Source organism: Hemiscyllium ocellatum, chromosome 9 (genome assembly GCF_020745735.1).
Source record: "Hemiscyllium ocellatum isolate sHemOce1 chromosome 9, sHemOce1.pat.X.cur, whole genome shotgun sequence".
In the NCBI taxonomy this organism is placed as follows: domain Eukaryota; kingdom Metazoa; phylum Chordata; class Chondrichthyes; order Orectolobiformes; family Hemiscylliidae; genus Hemiscyllium; species Hemiscyllium ocellatum.
Genome location: NC_083409.1, coordinates 53,731,001 through 53,755,281, shown reverse-complemented (window position 1 = coordinate 53,755,281; position 24,281 = coordinate 53,731,001). Strand labels below are relative to the sequence as shown.

Below are 24,281 nucleotides of genomic sequence, written 5' to 3'. Positions count from 1 at the left end.
CAGCTTTCTGCATTCTATCCAAGTGACCGTTCTTCACAGACGAGCCCAGATAGCTTGGCTTCTCCAGCCGTTATCTTGGCTGTTTATTGACAGAGCTATGATAAGCAGAAATTTTTTGACTGAAGCATAGAAAATAGAAGCTAGGAAAATAGTAGGCTATTCAGTCCTTCGAGCCTATCCCAGCATTTCATATGATCATGGCTGATCATCCATCAGTAGCTTGTTCCCACTTTCTGCCCTTGCCCTTTGATTCCTTTCGCCATGAAAAAACTATATCTAATTCACTTTTGGAAAACATTCAATGTTTTGGCTTCAACCACTTTCCATGGCAGAGAATTCCACAGACTCACCACTCGCTGAAATTCCTCCTTATCTCAGTCCTAAATGGCCTACTGTGTATTCTCAGACTGCAACCCCTGGTTCTGGATTTCCTGGTCTTTGGGAACATCATCCCTGCCTTTATCCTGCCTAGTTTTAAGGCTTTGCAAATGATCACAACCATTTCTTCATTTGGCATCATTGTGCCTCCTTTTTTGTCAGCGTTTTCATATTTGGTGGTTTGGGTGGGAAATCCGATCTGCCTTATTTTGAAAGACAGTGTTTAAAAATGACAGATGCCCTCCAAGGTTGGGGATGGGGAACGCTACAATCTCTTCACTTCTGGAGCGGCCTGTACTATGCCCCATGCCACCAAAAGTATTCTCAGTGGGCACTCAGTCTGGGTCAGTAGCCTTTGAACTGCTGATGCCATGACAACTGATCCTTTCCAGCTGATTTGTGAATTCAGACCAAGGGTGTATCAACTATCGCTCACCAGAGAACTTGCACTCAGCTGCGGTGAGGTCCACGCCAGTGATTTGTTTGTTTCTGGTGAGGTTCTGGTAAGAAGTTTGCTTTTACCAAGGTCTATTTCTGGAAATGCTGTGGTGAGTTCCTTAAATTGACAGGAAGTGTTGCTCCTCTCACGGACAGGAAGGGTGTGTTGTGCCCTGTCCCCCACAGAAGCTGCAACAGATGTGGGACCTGGCATTTCAGCACAACAGCGAGATGGAGCGGAGGCTGCAGAGAGAGCTAGCTCGATACTGGATCCTCCGCCAAAATGGCACTGGACTCCTTTGTGTTTCTTGGTAGTGACAGTCTGACAGGCCTGCCAATGCACCCAGCCTCTCAGTGTGCATCTTTATCTTACAGCATAGTTCTGTAGACAGTCCCAATGAGATTTTAATCTATGACTTCACCCTACAGTGAATTAGCACTAAAACTACCATTTCCCTGATTTCAATGTAGCCCACTTATACCCAGTGATTCACCAGGGGCAGGTCTCAACTCTCCACTTCTTTCTGAGATCCATGTAGTACCAATGTCTGCACTGATATCTGTGAGGGTTGGATCAAGTGATACTGCCTCTTTCAGTTCTGTCGGGCTGCTATGTTTGGGCATGCAGCCGTAATTGGCTGTCAGACAGTAAGTACTCTGAATGGGAGATTGGTGTGTGCGGGGATTTTGATAGGATGGAATGCAAGAAGCCCATGGATCATACAGTCTATAACTTGCTCATCAGGACAAGCAGTAGTGTGAGGCTATGTATAATGTAGACTTGTGTTGGAAAATGTCAGTAATTATATCGCTGTCTGCCTAATATAGTTAGTGAGAGAGGTGTGTGGTTAGTGAGAGTGAGTGAGGTAGATGATCTGGATGTTGGTGAATGTCAGGGACTTCTAAAGATAAGAAAGCGGAACAGACTGCCTTTAGGAGCAGAGAGGCTGCACCACATACTGTTAGCGCACAGTGTCAGGTTCTTTATTGAGTTTAAATAACCAGTTGCTCAGGTCCCACTTGATCCAATGCTTTAACTATTTGACAATGCAGCAAACAGTCATTCCAACAGGCCTGAGCAAGTCACCAGCTGCAACTTCCACACACAGTTTATAATTTGTAGCTTAATTTATACAAACTTATAGCTGAATTTATAGCCCCTTCTGTTTTCATAAGACTGCAGGTTTTACAAGAGCTAGAAACTATTCTAACCACCAATCCTTGAGCACACAGCACCTTGCTTAGATTTTACTTAAGTGTCAATTTGAGTGTTTTTCCTCAGCAGCTTCCAGCACCTTTCTCTCTCTCTCGTTCCCTCATTCACTCTCTGTGGATGGAGCAAGTTGGGAGGTTGCAAGAGCAAGCAAGATCACATGACTGTTGCATTTTTTTTGTGAAGTATACTGTTTTATTAACATAGTCAGACTTAACCCCTTATACTACAAGAACCATAGGGAACTGGAACCAAACTGAGAGATTTGTCCATTTCCCATCTCCCATCAATCATCTTTTGAAGATCTCTTTAGATGTAGCTGCCCTTCAAATAAAAATTATTCTTCCATTTTGAAGTGCTGAAGGATTTGGACTGCTGGTTTCAGATGCCAAGGGCATAGCATGCCTGCATTAAAAAGTTCAGAATGAAATGTTGTAGATATTTGGTGTATTATTCATTGGCCAGTGTACAGGAGCACAGCATAATGCATAAGTTGTCCTTCCCAAGTGTGATTTGATAGAGGAGCTAACCATATTTATACTACTTCCTGATGTATTCAGGGGGACAAAAGCTTCCTTACATATTATTTTCAAAATGGTTTGCCTCTCATTCTCTTCCTGGGTCTGTCAGTATCTATTACAATTCATTAGCATGCAACCAAACAAGATATCTTACTAATCTCACCTCAATTACTACCTACTCCAACCCTATGGTGTCCTTGATGCCTGATTCTAGCCCCTTCTTAGCACTTGCCATTCCTGGGACAGTTCACCACTGATAAACTGGCACCCACACCACCTTTTGAGAAGTTGTTATGTATCTGGACTAGCATTGGCAATCCAGCATTGCCTCTCACGAGTAAAGTAACAGCACAGCAGCCACAAAGCCACACGACCAAGCTACATAGCTGACATGGTGACATTCCCTTATACGTACAGCCGCATTCTCTCATGCTAAATGATGTTGTCATTTAACTACCAGCCTAATGGTTTACCTGTCCTTAGCTGCATCGTGCCCAAATACCTTCCTAAATCACAGCGAGCCTCACCTCATGCCCACTGCTGACCTGCAACAGTGTTCAGTTCAGACCATCGTATACAGGCAAGCAATGACAGTGAATGCAAACAAAATGAATAGAGGTTGCAATTTGCTGCCACAATGCCAACCAATTCTGGTACGATGATCAATGACTATTTTACAGTCTGTGATGCTCTGCTGCATGCAGCTCACATCTACTGGAACCGGGTGTCAATCACGTCCTGTTGGCTTTTAGCACAGGACACACTGTCACTGGTTCCTCTGCATCCAGCCCATCACCTTGCTGCCCACTCCAATTGTGTAGAGCACAGCTCACCAGAATGATGCAGCACACTGTATCGGGGTTATACTGCAGGGCCCCTTCAGGCTGGTCCAAGCAGTGGAAGTACATTTTTAGTCTGTACTCCACAATTGTCAGGTGCAATGGTGTCATGGGCTGTGGACACAGTGGTAAGCCTTGTCCCCCAGTAACCAGCTTCAGAAAGCAGCTGTATCACCAGCAATCTTTCCAAATCTTCCAGCCTGGGCTACAACACTGTTCTTGTCGATGGGAAACAAAATGATTCAGTGTAACCTCAGATGCCACAGGTTGCTGTGTTGCTGCATTTGTAGATACACGACCGGGAGATACTACACCGGTCTCATGGCACTCCCTGAAAGGAGTTAGTCACATAGATATTCAGAACGTCTGTCACCTTCTCAGCCCCCTGGGAGTGGGTGGCCTTCCACTCCTGTCACCCTCTGGTCCCGTTCTAGTATCCTGTACAGTTCCAGCTCAGTGTCCCAGGAAATGCAAAGCCTGTCTTGCCATTACACCTCACTCCATCCCCAAGAAATGGAGTCCAGAGTGAAAATCTCTGGTCCCCCTGTAAATCCCCCATGGATCCTGCAGCTGGGATCTTTCCCTGAGCTGGGAGCTCCTGGGCTTGTTGCTGTCCCTTTGCTCACCTTCGCCATTGTTCCTCATGCATCTGCCTTCACCTCAGAAAGGCAACCATGGCGATCAACATCTCACCAGCAGCCGGACACACGACTCTTGCTGGCAATGACGGTAAGGTACATGAAACAGATCCTATACTCTAAGTGCAGTCAATGATGGCGTGCCCTGCAGGTGAGGGCTGCACAAACCTTCCACACAGTGAGATGGGCAGCACTGGATAACTAGGGCCATGCCCTATCATTCGCTGAGCATCACCCTCAACGTTTGCACCAACCTGGTGAAGGTGCTGCACTGGCTGGGTGACCACTGCATGAGATCACAAAGGGAGTACCTGCCATACTGCAACCTGCTTTCTATTCCAAACCCTCAATAATCATAAAATTGTCATTGTCTTGAGTGGAGTGCATTCTGATACTTACATTACAGCTCATGAAATGATGGTCTGCCTCCCATACAATGCTGTAAGCTTCACAAGTGATGTGTCGCGTTTGGTCAGCGTTTGCTTCTTTTTAATAATTTCTGTGAACTTCTGTGCCATCGAGAAGCCAATGTTCAATTTGCAAAGACAAAGGCCTGGCGCAAATCACCTTTGAACAGTATTGGAACATTTACACAGCCCCATCACCAACTGGATGGAGGACTAGTCCCACCCACTTTCCAACATGGTGGCTTATTTTGCGCAGTGTGTTTGCTGCACAGACTGCTGGTACCCACTGTATGTATTAGATTGACATCTCTGTCCCATACAGCTCTGGGTCTCCTCCACTCCACTCCTCAGACAGATCCAACATGATGAGCAAACTGTGTGTCTGTGCAAAACAGCTCATCAGCTTGGCAGTACTGAGAGCTGCTTGTATAGGTGCCAACACATGGACAAGCATGGCAAGGAAGGGATACTGCCAGTATGCAGGTAGGTGCTAAGTGAGTAATTGCTTATAGAGCAAGTGCAGAGTTCTGAGGGGCAGCCTGATCCTGTCTGCGAGCTGGGTGCCAGCCTCTCTGTATAAGGTGTGTCAGCAGCATTTCTGTGGTATTGTGGGTGTACCCTACAATGCAAGGCTGAGCAGCCTGAAAAGCATACAAGGTGGAGTGAGATGGTCTTGACATCGAGACGAGCCTCACTGCACTTGTCACCTGATTCTGCCTCACATCTTGCCTTAGCCCATGTCGCTCAGAGCCCTGTAAGATTCTGCCTGTTGTTTCCTTTTTGTTATTCTTTGTCTGTTCTGGTGCTACAGCTTTTCCTCCTTGGTTCACTCTGTTCATTTTCTTCCATTGATCTCTTTTCACTCCCCACCCTATTCAGTGGACAAGCTTCATGAGCTGCAAAGATTTATTCTGCTTCCTGTTGCAATGAGAGAAGGGGCAGAGAGGAGTTTGTGCAACTAATTTGAACATCAAATCAGTCAGTTAACAATTTGCACCCACACCTGGATAGTGAAAAGTTAACAGAATTTCTATTAATTGAACAATTTATTAATTGCAGTTGGTGGGGGAGTTATTGCCTACATCCAGAGTTTCCTTTTGCTTGTGTTTCTAAATTTCTGAGCTCATGTTCACTGCAACTCTGTTGATAGTGTTCAAAACCATATTATATCATGCCTGATGTGTGTGGAGGGAAAGCTTTCAAATCCATTGGGTCATGGTTGATTTAGATCCAGGTTCCAGGGGTGATGAAACTAGTCTTATTTTATTAATTAAAAGAAAAGCTTTAAGTGGAATAAACCCTTCCCTTTCAACCAAGGTCAGCTATTGCTGCAAGCACAGACACCGTAGCTGCTAAATACAGAGTTGTCACGTTTGGTGCTTCTGTGAAATACACTTGTTTCTTAACATGGACTGAGCCACATGATTAAAACGGGAAATTATGTGAATCTACAGATGTACTCAATTACACTGGTACAACTGGCATTACTTATGTAGATCCTGCAATTTGCATTGAAACAAACCATAGTGGCATTTTGTAGAATATTTTCCTTTCCAATTTTCTCTCAGCAGCTGTGTGCACGTACGTTCTTCTTGTGTGTTCCTGGAAGGCTAATGTTGTCAGGCACTGAAGGGGAGATAAACCAAGTCTGATAGCATTCTCAGCTGGCGTTCACATACATGGGCTTCTCAGCAGCAGTCACAAGATGGTGACTAGAAAAGAAATTAAAGCAAATACTGCATATGCTGGGAATCTGAAACAAACACAGAGAATGCTGGAGGAACTCGGCAGGTCTGGCAGCATCTGCAGAGAGAGAAAGAGTTAATGGTTCGTGTTTGGTATGACTCTCCTTCAGCATAGTAGAAGACTATTCAGTTCCTAGTGTCTGTACTGGCATTTAAGAAACACTATTCAATAACAGCCATGTCCCTTCTTCTCCTCCATAACCCTGAACACTTCACTGGTCTAATTTTATATTCAACTCCATTTCAAAAGTTACCAGAGAATCTCCATCCATGCTTCCCTTTCCGGGAAGAAAAAAAAACTTTCAATAAAACACCCACTTGTTTTTAAACCAATTTAATTACCTTATATCTTCTATAAATATGGTGTCCCTCTGTAAGATGCATTTTTTGGTGTAGATCAATCTACGCATTCATAAATGTGAAACCTCGAGTAATTGGGAAGTGCCACGGACCCTGTGATGTTTAGTCCCACCATTGCTATTTTAGGAGACAGCAGTTTTTGAGCCTGTTAAATGCAGCCGCAGACCAGTTTTATTCATGACGCAGAGGAAGAGGCCTTGGAAAGATAACTTTAAAATTAGTTTAAGTGGCAGACCACGCGGAGCAGGCTGCTGCTATCCTAGCTTCCTTCCCTTTTCTACGATTTCACAAGCGGCCCAGAACCTGTCCTTCTATAGACTTCTGGCCTGATATTGCACTGGCTTGAATTCTAAAAGCTGTAAGTTTGTGGAAGCTGTGCACATGTTCTTTTTAGACAATGCCTGTGCTGACATCGACCACTGTCAGGCTAAAGAAGCCACTTGGATGTCCCACACACCCACAGCCCTCTTGCCCTGTGGACAATAGCATAGAAGATCCTGAAGTGCTATCTGCTGGCAGACTGAATCTCAGCTAGAAAGTAGCATTACATCTTTAAACCGGCAGGTTTTATACAGGCTGCACTGCTCTCAGTAGGTCCTCATATATTGAGGCCAGTTTGCAGAAAGACCTGCAGAGAGGAACTACTTACATTGACTTTGAGTCTTGAAACAGTGTGGCATGTATGGCATAAAGCGCAAACTCTCCAAAGTTACTTATTGTGTGAAAACCTGACAACTAATCAACTCCATTATCAGCAACTGACATTTCTACACGCAACCTGGAGCTAAAGTCAGCTGCCCATATATAAACAGCAACAGGCTCTCACAGTAATCAATCTTCACAGCAGCCTGTACTACTTTGTACAAGGGAGCTCCCACACAGAGTGTTAGGCATCATTGCATATGCCAATGAGTTGGCCTTGACATGCCAAGCTAACGACATTCCTGATCAAAAGCTCAAAACGTCGACTTTCATGATCTTCAGATGCTGCCTGACCAGCTGTGCCTTTCCAGCACTACACTTTTTGACTCATACAACCAACGCACTCGGTACTACTTCCCTTGGGCAGGATTACCAATAGCACAATGCTGCCTAAAATGTCCCAGCAAAAGTGATTGACAGCAACTTCCATGAAGCCATGAGGCTTATTTCTTGGATTTTGAGATTGATGTAATTCATGGTAACCACCTGTGCTGGAGCATGCTAAAACCCCAGACCATAGGATCCCTTTAGTGTGGAAGCAGGCCTTTGAGCCTACACCAACCCTCTGAAGAGCATCCCACCCAGACCCACCCCATCCCTGTATCCCTGCATTTCCCATTGTCAATCCACCTAACCTCTACACCTTTGGAGTGTGGGAAGAAACCAGAGCATGCAGAGGAAACCCGTGCAGTCACTGGGAGAATGTGCAAACTCAGCACAGTCACCTGAGGATGGGATTGAACCTGGGTCTCTGGTGCTGTGAGGCAGCAGTGCTAACCACTGAGCCAATGTGCTGTGATCATCATAGGAAGAACACCACTGGCTCATCCCAGTGAAGCACTCACATTGACATAGACTCTCAAAAAAAGCCAAGCACTAATCCTGAAATACTGGAAAACACTCCATATCTAATAAACTAATGACAGTGCCACCTTGCAATGGTACAGCTCCTTGTTGACTGCAATCACTAACTGTAACTGGTAGGTGACACCAATGAAGAATCAGAGAATCCCGACAGTGTGGAAACAGGCCCTTTGGCCCAACAAATCCACACCAACCCTCGGAAGGGTAACCCACCCAGGCCCATTCCCCAACCCTATCATCCTATATTTACCCCTGGTGAAGTTCCAGGTTTCAACATTCCATAGAAAATCTCAACAACCCTCAGGACTGTTTGATAATGGGCCGGGAAAGATGTGGCTGATTACTCCAAGTGAGAAACGGCATAAACTGTGACAGTGACTGTCCAAGTCAACCCAAACCCATGGCTGAAATCCTGCTTTGAAAGATCTGTTCACAACCATCCACCTTGTGTCAGCCGAAACCGTAGAAGGGATTGTTAACATTGACATTGAGCTATAACTGTTTCTCTCGCCCTAAAACAAACCTGGGGCTGTATTGTTTTTTCACATTGCAGGTGAGTTGGGTCTTTTCTTGTTACAGAAACCTGATCAAACTGGTGGGGCCCGGAATGGAAAGCGATTCCCAAGGCTAAATGCAGCAGCACTGAGGCCTCTGGTTGTTTGAGAGGAGAGTCGAGATGGCGTTGGGGGGGGGGGGGGGGGGGGGGGGCAAGAGGAGTTGCGCCGATGGGTTGGGGAGCTGCTTCTCCAGCAGGAGACAACCACTTTAGACAGCAGGGCTACCTTTATGTTCAGTATCGGCTCTGTCTTCTGAAGGGTATGGAATGATGCCATCTGTCTGGTGTGAGAAGCAGACTGAGTTCCCTCTGAGCCTGTGATATCCTATCAGTCATCATTCTGATGTGTTGTCTGGCACCAGCAGAGTGGGCATGAGATGACGCAGAGGTCCAGAGCAGCCAAGGGCACAGAGATTGACAGTCTCCTTCAGTACTGGTTCTCAATCTGGATCTCCTGTCACTACTGTGCTTAGGGTTCTGTCTCCTCCTCCTACTTCTCCTCATGGTCATTGCCATTTTTCTCAGGCCTTCTGGTCCCCATTCTCCAGTTGCCTCAATTTCTGAGAGAGGGGCACCCATTTTTGGCTGTGCCCTCAATGGTGTTTGAGAGGAGTTCAAAAACCTATGACCATTATGCCAATGTCTACATTGCCAGCCAATACGGTTTAAGGTTGAGAGTATGGTGCTGGAAAAGCACAGCAGGTCAGGTCGTATCCGAAGAGCAGGAGAATCGACGTTTCGGGCAAAAGCCCTTCATCAGGAATGAGGCTATGAGCTGAGGAGGTGGTGAGATAAATGGGAGGTGGGTGGGGCTGGGGGGAAGATAGCTGAGAGTGTGATAGGTGGATTGAGGTGGGGGTAATAGTGATAGGTCAGAGAGGAGGGTGGACCGGACAGATGGGAAGGAAGATGGACAGGTCATGAGGGCGATGCCAAGTTGGATGTTTGGAACTTTGTGTGGAGCTGCAGGAGATGGGGGATATACTAACGAGTACTTCGTTTGTGTGTTTACTGTGGGAAAGGACATGGGAGACATAAAATGTGGGGAAATAGATGGTCACATCTTGAAAAATGTCCAGATTACAGAGGAGGAAGTGCTGCATATCTTGAAACCCGTAAAGGTGGATAAATCCCCAGGACCTGATCAGGTGTACCCTAGAACTCTGTCGGAAGCTAGGGAAGTGATTGCTGGGCCTTTTGCTGAGATATTTGTATCATCAATAGTCACAGGTGATGTGCCTGAAGTCTGGAGGTTGGCTAACATGGTGCCACTGTTTAAGAAGGGCGGTAAAGACAAGCCAGGGAATCATAGACCAGTGAGTCTGATGTCGGTGGTGGGCTAGGTGTTGGAGAGAATCCTGAGGGACTGAATGTACACAGATTTGGAAAGGCAAGGACTGATTATGAATAGTCAACATGGCTTTATGCGTGGGAAATCATGTCTCATGAACTTGATAAAGTTTTTTGGAAAAGTAACAAAGAGGACTGATGAGGGCAGAGCGGTGGACGTGATCTATATGGACTTCAGTAAGGCGTTCAACAAGGTTCCCCATGGGAGACTGGTTAGCAAATTAGATTTCATTCAATACAGGGAGAACTGACCACTTGGATACAGAACTGGCTCGAAGGTAGAAGACAGAGGGTGGTGGTGGAGGGTTGTTTATCAGACTGGAGGCCGGAGACCAGTGGAGTTCCATAAGGATTGGTGCTGGGTATACTATTTTCTGTCATTTATGTAAATGATGTAGATATGAACATGGGATGTATAGTTAGTATGTTTGTAGATGACACCAAAATTGGAAGTGTAGTGGACATTAAAGAAGGTTATCTCAGATTCAGATGGGTTAATGGGCTGAGGAGTGGCAGATGCAATTTAATTCTGATAAATGTGAGGTGCTGCATTTTGGGAAAGCAAATCTTAGCAGGATTTATACACTTAATGGTAAGGTCCTAGGGAGTATTGCTGAACAAAGAGACTTTGGAGTGCAGGTTCATAGCTCCTTGAAAGTAGAGTCACAGTGAAGTAGGCATTTAGTATGCTTTCCTTTATTGGTTAAAGCATTGAGTACAGGAGTTGGGAGTTCTTGTTGTGGTTGTACAGGACATTAGTTATGTCACTGTTGGAATATTGCGTGCAATTCTGGTCTCCTTCCTAACGGAAGCATACCATGAAACTTGAAAGGGCTCAGAAAAGATTTATAAGGATGTTGCCAGGGTTGGCGGATTTGAGCAATATAGAGAGGCTGAATAGGCTGGGGCTGTTTTCCCTGGAGCGTCTAAGGCTGAAGGGTGACCTTATAGGGATTTGTAAAATCGTGAGGGACATGAACAGGAAAAATAGACAAAGTCTTTTCCCTGGGGTGAGGGGAGTCCAGAAGTAGAGGGCATAGGTTTAAGGTGAGAGGGGAAGGATATAAAAGAGACCCAAGGGACAACCTTTTTACACAGAGGGTGGTGCAAGTATGGAATAAGCTGCCAGAGAAAGTGGTGGAGGCTAGTACAATTGCAATATTTAAAAGGCATCTGGATAGGTATATTAATAGGAAGGTTTTAAAAGGATATGGGCCAAGTGCTGGCAAATGGGACTAGGTTAGGGTGGGATATTTGGTCGGCATAGCCGAGTTGGACCAAAGGGTCTGTTTCTGTGCTGTATGTCTCTATGACTCTATAACTGGAATAAGGTGGGGTGGGGAGAAATGAGGAAAGTGGTGAAATCCACATTGATGCTGAGGGGTTGGAAGGTCCTAAGGCAGAGGATGAGGTGTTCTTCTTTTCAGGCATTGAGCACTTAGGAGTGGTGATGGAGGAGGCCCAGGACCTGCATGCCCTTGTCGGAATGGGAGGAGTTGTTGAAGTGTTCAGCCATCGGATGGTGGGGTTGGTTGGTTGGTGCTCCAACCCTACGGCTTCAATGTGGATTTCAACAGTTTCCACATTTCCCGTCCCCCACCTTATCCCAGTTCCAACCTTTCACCTGGCACCGCCCTCCTGACCTGTCCTACCTGTCCAACTTCCTTCCCACCTATCCACTCCACCCTCCATTCTGACCATTATCACCATTTTCCCCACCTCCATCCACCTATCGCATTCACAGCCAACTTCCCCTCAGACCCACCCCCCCCCTCCCATTAATCACTCCACCTCCTTGGCTCATAGCCTCATTCCTGATGAAGGGTTCCTGCCCGAAATGTTGATTTTCCTGCTCTTCGGATGCTGCCTGACCTGCTGTGCTTTTCCAGCACCACACTCTCGACTCTAATCTCCAGCATCTGCAGTCCTCACTTTCGCCCGGTAAGGTTTAGGACCTCATAGAGTGGTAGAGTGCAGAATGTGCAAAGTTCACAATTCAGACTCCTCCCCCGACCTGCAATGCATCTGGAAACCAGGTTTACTAGCCTTCTAAAACCCTTCCCCTGACTCCCGCATGACCTGCTCTCACCCCCATTCAGCTGGTCTGACACCAGCCAGCTGTCGATCTCTGGCCTCATCTTTAAAATTGGGGCTACATACTCAAATAATTTCTGACTGAATTTCTCAGATTTACTTGTTAAAACAATTCGAAGCTGTTTGTTAAGTCTGGGGAGGGTCACATGTGAACATTGTGTGTCATCAGCAGCCCACTTATAAATACTTGGATGCGGAGAGGAACTTGTATTCACCTGTGTTTGGGTAGTAGGAAATCGTCCAAGTAGGAAATCTTTGATATGGCTTAATGACTAGGTTTGAATAATCATCTTCACATGGATTTACAAAAGATCTTCCTTGTTCAAGTGTCTTAATTAACATCTCTATAATGTGGAGGACTGGCTTCATCAACTACAGGAAACAATAAGCAGGACATTTCCTCTGGTTATGAAGCAATTTGTTTATTGAAATAAAACCCTGCCACATAAGCTTGTTGAGCCTGAGCTTATTGGGGTCAGTAGGCCATGCCTGCTACTTGTTTTTCAGAAATGGCAAGTCAACTGCTTTCAGGTTTAATACCCTACCATTGGGTTGGTACAGATAAGCCATGCCATTGGCATTTGACAGGATCAGGTACAAATAAACCCTGGAGAAATACAAGAAATTTTTGAGAAATGTATGTTGGAAATATGTAGTGTCTGAAGTCAGGAAAATAAAGAGGTTGAACTGTTTGACAAAATTGGTAATAGGCAAACCACTCATCAAAAATAAGAGTAAGGCCAACAACAGGTTAAACTTGCAAATAAATATAGTGACTTTGATGACCTAACAGTTAATGGTCTAAAAAGTTCTGCATATCTTATTTTAAAAACTAGGCCAAAGCGACACAAGGTATAATCCCTGTGTCTGAATGAATGAAGCAGATTACTTCATACAATCTTACTTTCTATGTATTTCTTACTGCAAAGATGCTAACAAGTGCACATAAACCATCCACAATTATGTATTTCAAATTTACCGTAGCCAAGTTTATTAAATGGTAAGTATTTTCTCACTTTCACAACTGTTTATGCTGAGTATTTCCAGTATTTTCTATTTTTAGTTTTTATATCCTTTCCTAATCTTACTTATGGGATTAAAGGAACAGGATGATGTCATTTGGCCCTCAAACCTGACGACAATTCTGTCAGATTGTGGATGATATGGATTGCAACTCCCAATTACATGGATCAATTCCAAAACCATCACTAGCGCTGCCTAACAGTCTGTCAGTATCCGTTTTGAAGAGGTACTGTTATCTAACTTAAAGTAAACAAACGGGAGGCTGCAAGAACACAGCAAGCCAGAAAGCATCAGGAAGTGGACAAATCAACATTTCAGGTATAGCCCTTTTTCAGGATTGGAGGTGGGGGCGATGGGAAGTTGCAAATAAAGTTGGGAGAGGATGAGTTATGGGTTGGGGTGGAATGGTTAGGTGATGATAGGTGAATGCAGGTGGGTAATACCTTGATGGGATGAATGAATCTGGTTTGTAGCTGGAGGGAAGGGTCGGTTTATGGAATGGAAGGAGGCAGGATCAGAAAGGAAGTCAGGGATGGGTGGGAAGGTTATTTGAAATTAGAGAACTCAATGTTGAGTCCTCCAGGCTATAGGTTGCCTAGCCTGACCTCCTGGTCACTGCCCATTTCAATTCCCCTTCCCACTCCCTGTCCGACATGTCAATCCTTGACCTCCTCCATTACCAATGTGAATCAGACCAAAAACTGGAGGAATACCTTATATTCCACCTAGGCAGCTACAACCCAGCATTGAGTTCTCCAATTTCAAATAACCTTCCCGACCATCCCCCAACTCCCTTTCTAGCCCCACCTCCTGCCTTCCATCCCTCCTCTCCCTTCCATCCCTCTAACTGACCTTTCCTTCCAGCTACCACTGGATTCATCCCTCCTATTGACCAACCAGGTCATACCTACCACCTGTATTCACCTATCACCACCTCATCAGTCTGCTCCTCTCTCTACCCAAAGCCTGTCTACCGCCGCCTCCTCCCTCTTTATTTGCAGCTCCTCTACCACCAATACCAGTCCTGAAGAAGGATAATTCCCGAAATGTTGACTTCTCCACCTCCTGATGCTGCCTGGCTTGCTGTGTACTTCCAGCCTCCTGCCTGTCTACTTTGGATTCCAGCATCTGCTGTTTTCTTGTATCTGACTTAAAGCACAGTTTCTACTCAAAGGTATTTTCTATTTTATTTCAAGTTATTAGATTAGATTAGATTTACAGTGTGGAAACAGGCCCTTCGGCCCAACAAGTCCACACCGACCCGCCGAAGCGAAACCCACCCATACCCCTACATTTACCCCTTACCTAACACTATGGGCAATTTAGCATGGTCAATTCACCTAACCCGCACATCTTTGTGATTGTGGGAGGAAACCGGAGCACCCGGAGGAAACCCACGCAGACACGGGGAGAACGTGCAAACTCCACACAGTCAGTCGCCTGAGTCGGGAATTGAACCCGGGTCTCCGGCGCTGTGAGGCAGCAGTGCTAACCACTGTGCCACCGTGCCGCCCACTATGACTAATTACATGTCACATCTGTGGATGAAATGTTTGCATCTTCTGTCAGAAAATAATCAAATTTTTGCTCAACTTGCTAACTTCACTTATGGCTTCCCGGATGTAACTCACCAACTTTCCCACACTGTCTGTCAATTCCATTTCCCCTAATTCCCCTAATAGTTTGATGATTAGCCTTGATAAAGACCAGAACAAATGTCCACAGTATTTCATGAATTAGCAACTAAGAAACCTAGGTACCAAAAATACAAAGTAAATAGCCTGGATGCAAAATCAATGAAAAAGGCTATTATCATACATAAGGTATGAAAATATACGAAGTTTACATGTGAATAAAGGAGGTGAAAGGGTCTCAGTGGGATGAGGATGGGGGCTGCAATGGTGGAAGTGCAAATTGGACAACAAGATTAGAAAGGGACTTGGCGGTTTAATGGCAATCGCAAAGCGAACAGCGACATTTCTCAGCTTGTAAAAGAAGTAAACATTGGAAAAAAATGACATATTAAACCCAGTACCAATAAAAACATGAACTCATTGGCATTCTAAAGGGGCTGGGGGCATAAGCACCTAAATGGCAATAATTGGATGAATTTAAAATGGAACTTTCCTGTCAGGTATAATGTCTTGTCTTTTTTTCAAATTCTGTGCAAAGACTGGGGAACTCCCAAGTACTAGACGATCGTGATCATCTCTGAGTGAGAAGGTTAAAGGTTCAAGCATCAACTGAACACACAATCATGACTGATGAAGCACCTAATTATTGGGAGTTTGTCCTTTTGGAGGAACCATTAAACTATTTAATAGTAAAGGTCTCACAATTTCACTCCTTGTGGTCTAAACATTCCTTATGTTCCCAGGTTAACATTATTCTCCCAAGTCTTGCATCCAAAATAAATTAACTTGATCACTGATTCCATTCTTGTCTTTGGACCATTGTTCAGAAACTGGTCTGAGTTTCTGCTATATTGGAACACAGCTATACAGCCAGTAATGGGTCGGGGACCAGCCACAAAAAGTGAACCCTGTCAATGTTTCTTTTAGGCTTCCAGTGGGGGCAGGGGTTAGGAAGGCTGGGGGTATGATCCTGACTGGTGATAGTTCTCAGGATTGGTGTTACACCTTAGGAGGGGGAAGGAAGGAGAACTTTGTAATCCCATCACTGCCTGTGAGTCTATGCTGAGAGTCCTGTTTCCCTGACATCTCATGCTGCACCACAGTTGCTATGGACAAAAATAAACTTCTTTCAACCAAAATAAAAACATGAAAAACAGGATCAGAAAACTGAGCTGCTCCCTCTTGTTCATTCCTATGGTGTCTATTATGTGGGTGCATGTTGTCTATTCTAGTGCTTTAATCAGTGCTACCGTAGTGGCTACGGCTTTCAGTGGGAGAAACTGCACTTGGCCTTTGAAGGCTACCTCAAGCAGTTCTGAGTTTGGCAGGTCCTGCTGCACATTGTTGCACCTTGGCATATGCTTGGCTTAGCTGCACACTGTGAGTGAAAAAGACTTGTTACTCAGTGAGAGGACCACATAAGTCACTGCCACTTCCTGGGACAGCTCTTCTGCAATCCTGATAAGCTGTTGGATGACAAATTACTGCAAGAACCTCAAAGCCCCAATAAACACTGGTAATCCCATCCACATTGACCACAATCTCAGTTGGCAGCATCGATCTCATGACCTCGGTATGAACTCTACTGCCCACCCCCCACTCATAATTTGGGTGTCTTCATTTGTGCAATGATGGAAGCTTCCAGGAAGAGAATTTAGTAATGATATTAGGAAGAATTCTGTCTCAAGCGATCAGCACTTGGAATAGACATTTCAAATTGAGGAGAAAGCTATGCAGTTGCCAAAGAGCTCTGTGGATTGCACCATGGAAATATCTTGTTGGATGAATCAGCTAAGATTGATCGAAATCTTTCCTAGATTGCAGTTATTTTATGGTCCTGTGTGAAACCAGCAGTAAGTTTGTATGTTCTAATAAAAAGTGAAACCCACTATTAAAGGCAGAGAATGTTATGAAATCGTCACTGCTTTTGTAAGGCTTATTGCACAGCACATAAAGGTAGCCTACATCACAGGCAAACGCATGAACCTAGTGGTACAAAACATTTTTTCCTATTCAAAATACACACCAATACATTTGTTTCTTAAACATAAATCATACTACAGCATTGAAGCACAGATATAAATGGGTCAAAAACTCTATAAGCCTTACCTTTGGTTTCGATTTGATTTATTTTATTTTTTAATTTGGCGAATCCTTTTATAATAAGTAATGAATTTGTTCATATTGTGTTTAATGTTTGAGATCAATTGATTATAAATGGTTCACTGCAGTGTTGTTGGATGGGCAGAGTGGAGGACAAGGACTCCTCTCCTGAATTAGTTAGAGAGTCTTGGGGCTCTTCAATAAGATGTACTGGCAGCTGACTAAAGATTTGACCTAAGCACATTCTGATCACATTTAAATGTTTGTTGAGCTTTGGGAAGAGAATACTTCCTTTCAACAAAGTTCATTTAGTACAAAAACAAGGGGACACCCATCTTTTAGATAAACCACTGTGCTGAGTGCAAGTCTAAAAATTTGTATCTCATTCTTTGAAAGTGTTTCAAAGAGACATAAAATAGCAGCCTGTTTTCACTTCTTTTAATAAAGTGATCACATTAACAAAAATGTATTCTGTTAAAAATTAAAGTTCACCAAGAAAATATCCATCATCGGGTTTAGTAGGGAAGTTAAGGAAATAGAGAATAGTAATCGGCCTGAGGACTGGGAGTGCTTTAGAAAACTAGCAAAGGGCATTTCAAATGGTTGAGTATAAGGGAGAAATGCAGAATTAGAGTTAAGTTTATATTTTGGAATATCAATGTGACTGATTAAGTATAGTGTAAAGAAATGTGACAGTGTTCACTTTGATAGTAAGAATAGCAAGTTAATCTTGTGAATGCTGATGTTCAGACAGACGAGGGTGTATTGATTCAGGAAATGTAGAAAGTCAAAGTGCAGGTATAGCAAGCAGTGAGGAAAATGAATAACATGTTGGTTCTTCTTGCAAGTGGGCTGGAGTACAATGATAAGGATATCTTGCCAGACCGGGTATGAGCTTAGTGAGACCACACTGAGAAGTGCTTCCATTGGCTGGAGAATTTTGAAGACGGGAGCACAGTGTCAAAATAGGGACCATTCATTTATGATTGGGATGAAGAGAAATTTCCTCATTCAGATTGTTGTCAATCTCATTGAATATATTCAAGGCTGACACGGATTGGTACTTGGTCTTTTAGGGAATCACAGCATATTGGGAATAGGCAGGAAGATGGAATTGAGACAGAAGATCAGTTAGGATTGTATTGAATAGCACAGTATGTTAAAGGGACTGAATAGTCAACTCCCTCTATTCCTAATCCTGCTCCTCCTACAGCAATAGCCAGCTACTGATTAGTGTCTGCGCCTTGGCACAAGTCAGTTTTTGCCAGCCCTATGCCCAGTGATTGACAGTCTCTAAGTCAGATCTAAGTTCTTTGCGTTATCTGTTTGACAGGAGGATCTGGTTGAGCTCTCACTGTTTAATTCCTCCTCCCCCTCAATTATCCCATTAAAACGATGAAAGGAGATTGAACCAAGCCTCTCAGAAAACCTTATGTACAAATTACTGCTTGGTATTGCCTACTGGAAGGGAAGCGCTACCATAATACTATTGTGGGTTGATTTGTATGTCATGATGAACAATTGTCCTTTGGATCTTGCAAGACTAAGACATTCAGTGCCTTTATGTAGGGTGAGATTTGCAGTTATTCTAATCCTCTAAATTCGCTGTCTTTTAAATAGTCTCCAGTGCCTTCCTAGTAAATCAATTTATATGAACTAAATGTAAGATTTGATTAAGTAATCTTCCTTTCTATGTAAGAACATTTAGAATTTTATGTGATTTTCTGTAGTTCATCCAAAATTTTCAACCTTTTGCTCCATTTTTGAGGTCTGGAAGAGGCGAGACACACTCATGAACTGATTTAATAAGCAGGTCACACTGTTCTTTAAACTGAAACCTATGGGCACTATTTTGGTGTGAGACACGAGAGAAAATGATTCCTGCTGTGAATGTGGAATGTCACTTCTTTTTATCTGTATTTCAGTCAAAGTGGTTAATTACTGTATTTAAGGCAATTCAGGTCTTCAGAACGGTATGCCTTGCTATTCCAATGCTTTTTGGTTGCTGTGAACTGTTTCTTGGAAGTACTGCTGAATGCTAAGCACATTAGCATTCAGCAGTGAATGTTTTGAATGTAATGAGATATAGAGGTCAGGCAACTGCAGTCTGTTTCTGAAGGCGGAAGGTGTAGCTTTGAATTGTTTTGAGAACTCTTTGATAAAGCTGCCTGGAATTAAAACGGTGCTCCATTCTTGTGAATTTTGCTCTGCGTCTTTGTTAAGCTGAAACATCTCTTCAACAGTTCTCGTGTCTGTAGGGAAAATTCATTACTTGCGTCATAAAATCGTGAAAAAAAGTGCTTTTGAATGTTGGAGCAATAAATGTAACTGGTTCTGCCACATTGTCATGTTACCCTTTAATAGGTATCTGAGAAATATTGACACTGCTTGAACAAAGGACAGTCAGTTAGGCTTGCTCCTGTCCTGTGGACATCAGAGAAAGATGGAATTGGGTAGCAACAGCTATTCTGTAGCTTCTCTATGTTTGTGGTTTTATTAGTCAGATTGTGGGAGAATTACATCCACTTGCTGATCTCTGAATTTCCAATGCTAACATTCATCCTTTGTTTATAGTGCGCAAAAAATAGACTCAAGAAAATGAAGACTTCTGATCCTGGATAAGGCCATCCGTGTTATTGATGTAACTGGATTGGTTGCTGGGATCATTGGTCACTCACTGAAGATCTCTACAATGGAACCACTAAATATAAAAGAGCCTTTTCCCTATTAACCTATCTTATACCCTCATCAATTTAACAGAGTGGCTAGCACATAACTGATAACTGTGAAATTAAGGCATGAATTATGTGTGGATCCAATTTTTACCATTGAAACCGACTGAGAAATTCAAAACCTGATGAGAGGAGCTGTGCACAATTTTAAACTCTAAATTTCCAATCTGTTTTTAGGTTGAACATCAGGTTTCTCACAGATTAACTGTGTCTGTGCTAAGAGCTGAGAAAGTAACAAAGGGAACTTTTGGAGATCTACGTAAGTACTTTTTCGAGAGTTTTGTCTGTTCATTGTCTGCTTTGGCTGATTTGTTCTTACACACGTAATTTTATTCATAAATCAGGGTGTAGTTCATAATCCAGGCATGTACATTGTGTAATGAGTAAAACATTAAACTGAAACCCAGACTGCCTCTGAACTTATGATTCAGGTGGATATTAAAATTCTCACAATTCTATATAAAGATCAGGGAATTTTCTCTGTGCTCCAGCCAATGTTCCTCCCTCAATCAACAGAAAAAAGCAGATGAACTGATCATTCATCACAATTTTGAAATGTTGCTCATGCTGAATGGTTGATGTATTTGTCAGCATGAAAACAGTGACTGCAGGTTATAAGTTTTAATTTAACCAAGTGCTGTATAAAACATCGAACAGTACAGGACAGGAACAGGCCCTTTCACCCATGTTGCTGTGCTGAACATGATGCCAAATCAAACTCATCCCTTCTGCCTGCCCTTAGTCTATATCCCTCCATTCCTTGCATACTAATGTGCTTATTTCAAAGTCTGAAAGAAATATATATAAGAAATGTAAAAACTTAGAGTGGTGATCCCTTTTGGAAAAAAAGTGAGGCAAGTTGAGACAACCTATTTTCGGAGCACATTTTCTAGCCCCTTTCCCATTTGAGGTGAGGAGAGGGTATTCTGAGGAGGACTGCTCAGATACAGATGCTGCTGCCTGAGGACAGCTCTTGTCCCAATGCAGCTATCCAACAGCTATCACACACTTGACACCCATATGCAGATGTTTGACTCAGGACTCTCAGATTCCCAGCCCTGTCCCCATTGCCAATTCTTCATCATTATCTGCAGTCTCTATTTCTGCAGTCCTCACTTTATCCATCATTACAGGTCTTGGAATACGGACACTGATAGAAACCTGATTGTGACTTTATTTAAAAGGGGGACTCGGGCATACCACCATTGCCCACATGTTCTTGATGGGTTGGTGATCAGATTTTGGTGATGTATTTTGCCGATGTGACTGCAGCCCCCTTGCTGCTGCAGCTGCCCTCCACCTTCACAGGCACTGAGATACATAGTGTTCCTTCACCTATTCTGCCATTGAAGAATATTTGGACTGTACTTGGTCTGGCGTCTCCCCTTGACTTTGCTGCCGTAGGAGGCCCTGCTTGAATTGAGGAAGTCCTGGCATCATTCCCTGACATTATTCCAACCTCCTAGTTATACAATAGTCTGTGCTGTCTGGTTTTGTTTTGCCTAGTGATTGACAGCAGCAAATTGTGCTGCAATGCCTAATGGCAAATAAACATCAAGAATAAAATTGTACTCATTCTGCTCCCCTTTGCCTCATTAGTCATCCTTCATCTGTATTTATAAATATTTATATAATTGCTTATTTTGATAAGGCACACTCCAGCATTATCTTTAGAAAGAAACACTAGCGATCTCTGCGACAGATTAGTTTTAATCCCGTTAGAGGATATTTTATAGGCTGGTGTACACAGATGTGAAGCCATTTGAACGATGTATGAATGTATTGAATCTGGCTGTTAAGTTATATAATTTGTGTTTGACACTGTGCATCTCCAGGATCGGGGTCATGTGTTCCATGCAAGGAGCAACATTTATTGAATGATAGTGTGAATGATCCATGGGTGTCAATGTACTTTTGCTGTTTCCATTAACAGATTTTGATCACAATCATGAGACAAGAATCAGAAAGACTCAAATAATAGATGTAAAATTATTTTTACTGTACACAGAGTAGATGTGCATTTTTAAACTTGGACTACTCCTGTGAGGTTTGAAAAGGAAACGGGACGTGCACAACAGAAGCAGCAAAACATCCAGCACAGTGTCTGAGATCGATACCCACAATCCAATAAAAGAAAATATCCAAAATATCTATATCCAAACTTATTCAAGTTTCCAATTGGCATGTGTGTGGTGCAGTGACGAGTTCCCTGGCAATACGTCCTAGTCTACTATTTTGTATTGGTTCAGAAATATATTGTACACTTGTAGACTAAAGAATTTCTAGCATTCAAATTGAACCTTGTGCTTCCACTAGGTTCTGTTATTAGAGAGTGAGCTGTTTGGGCTACCAGACATCCTGCAATGTGAAAGCTTCTTCAGATGCCAATGGTTTGGTTGGATGTCTGGGTACCTAGAGGATTGGTGGCTCTGAAGGTGGCCATTCAGCCCATTGTACTCGACATTACCAAGGACTTGTGGACTCTACTGTTGGGTGAAACTGAGTGCTTGCAGCATGACGCGTTTGCCAATTTTACCATAGCTGCCCTCCTGTTTGGTTGGTTGAGACTCTGCCATTTAATTAAACAGAGTGGTCAGACTCTGCCACTTCTCCAATTGGAGAAGAAGTGGGTGCTGCTGGGGTAGTTCAGAGAGAGCACTTCAGGTTGGAGATACTTTCATACTTTCAAGCTCAATTTTAAAGTCAAAATACTGAGGGCAGAAGGACCTGCCAAACACAACTGTCATGAGGATCCCTGGAGCATCTGTTTTATTTGCAGCATCCTGTATGGGACACGAAGCCTCAGCTCCTATTTGCTCCCTGAACCGCCATCATGTGACATCCTGCATGAAGCTGGTGGCCTACCCGATAGCCCAACCTCAATAAAATGCGACCTGCCCTATAAAGTGGCATATAAAAGGTCCTTTACTGAGCACCTTGGCTGCCCAATTGGTTGAAATGAATTATATCGGGAAAGTCAACGGGTCTACATAGGGAATCATTTTGATGTGGCTCCTGGCAATTTATCCAGCCTGGTTACCCCTCTTCACAATATCTAGAGGATTACTGGGAAGCCAGTAAAACTCTGTCTGTTGTGTCTGTGCTGACCAATGCTTGAACTATCCAGCCTTAACTAATTCTACATAGGCCCATTGCAGGCATGCATAACTGAAGATGTATTTGCTGGCCTCAGTGAGACCTCTTCAACCTATGTAAAAATAATTGCTGAAAATGTTAGCACAAAGGAAGCAGTTCTCGTAGTTCCATTTTTTGTGGTTGATATTTTACTCTGGCACTGAAAGATCAGAACCACACCCAGTGATGTTTCTGTGTGTCTCAGATTAGTTACAGTTCTTTATATCACATGTTAAAGCTCTAGTCCTTCCGCAATTTTATTCTTCACAACTCGGTGGTGAATTAACCAAAATCCGAGTGTTGTGGTGGAAAGAATGGTACTCTGTAACAAGCCAAAGGATCAAGTTATAACTTGTTAAAGTTTGATGTTTGGGCATTAGCACATGATGAGCACATTGCTCTCTTTGGAATTGGGTTGTAAAAGAGTAAGTTAGCACTTTTGGTGTAGGCCTTTCATTGGAAGTGGAAGAAATTGATGATGATCAGGATTCTAAATCCAATTGATGGGAGAACACACGCACGCATCATGAATAATTTCTGCCACTTTCTGAAGAACTGAAATTCTAATGCATTTGCTCCTTTTGCAGATGTGAACTGACTTTTCCACGCTAAAAGTGGTTCATCGTGGTCAACTGGAAACAATTTGGTACCATGTAATTGATTAGAAATTTTCTGCAGTTGAAAAAAACAAAAAAGAATGTGTAGTGATTGTAACGAGGTCAGCCAAGTGGACCTCATAGACTCTGCATTCTCTGATAGGGGCTGTTAATCCAGTCCAATCAGAGAGCCCTGGTTGACAGATAAGAACAGGAGTGTCAGACATCCTGCTCACTCTGAGAGCTGGCTCTGAGGGAGCTGGATCAGTGTCAAGGACTCTCCATGCGTTAATGTAGAGTGACTTGGTGACAGGATATTGGCCTCTGTGGAGTTATTTCAGAATGAATTAGGGATGGGTAACGAATGCTGGTTTTGCAAGTTATGTTCATGTCCTTCAACAGCTTGCACTTCTACAACACAATAAAGTGATCATAGAAGCATTGTCAAGGAAAACATGATGCTGAGCCAGATGAGGAAATAATGGGGAGAAGAGCAAAAGCTGAGTCAAACAGATTGGGGGTTTCAGGACTATTTTGGAAAGATAGAACCATAGAATGGTGGAGGAAAGAGGGATTGCAGTGAGGGGGAAACAACAGAGAATCCATTGCAGGGGTTTCTTTTGCTGTAAATAAATAGGTGAGGATAGAGGTAGTCCCACTCAGTCAGACAACAGTGCGAGGCATTGGAGGAGGACGGTGTGGTCAGTCATTTCAAAGGCTACCAACAGCTGAAGAGAAACGAGGTGGAATTATTTACTATTGTCACCGAAACATGGTCTGCCATGTGTGACTTTGACAGGAACTGTTTTGATTGCATAATATGTTAAAACCTGTGGAATTTTGGGAAAGGCATGCACAGGTTTGGGAGGGGACAGACTTTCAAAACTTTGGAGACGAAAATGGCATTTGGAGTTTGTGAGGAGAGTGGACTCAAAGATTTGCTTTTGTTAAGG

At 43.4% G+C, this 24,281-nt stretch overlaps 1 protein-coding gene across 2 annotated transcripts in view; it reads left to right on the top strand.

The window, feature by feature from the left end:
- LOC132819041 (cytosolic phospholipase A2-like) overlaps nt 1–24,281 on the top strand; it is a 137,554-nt gene that overhangs the window by 21,004 nt on the left and 92,269 nt on the right. For both annotated transcript variants that reach the window (XM_060830318.1, XM_060830319.1), the window contains exon 3: nt 19,775–19,856. In XM_060830318.1, coding sequence (XP_060686301.1) covers nt 19,775–19,856 — 82 coding nt within the window. The remainder of the gene's footprint in view (nt 1–19,774; nt 19,857–24,281) is intronic.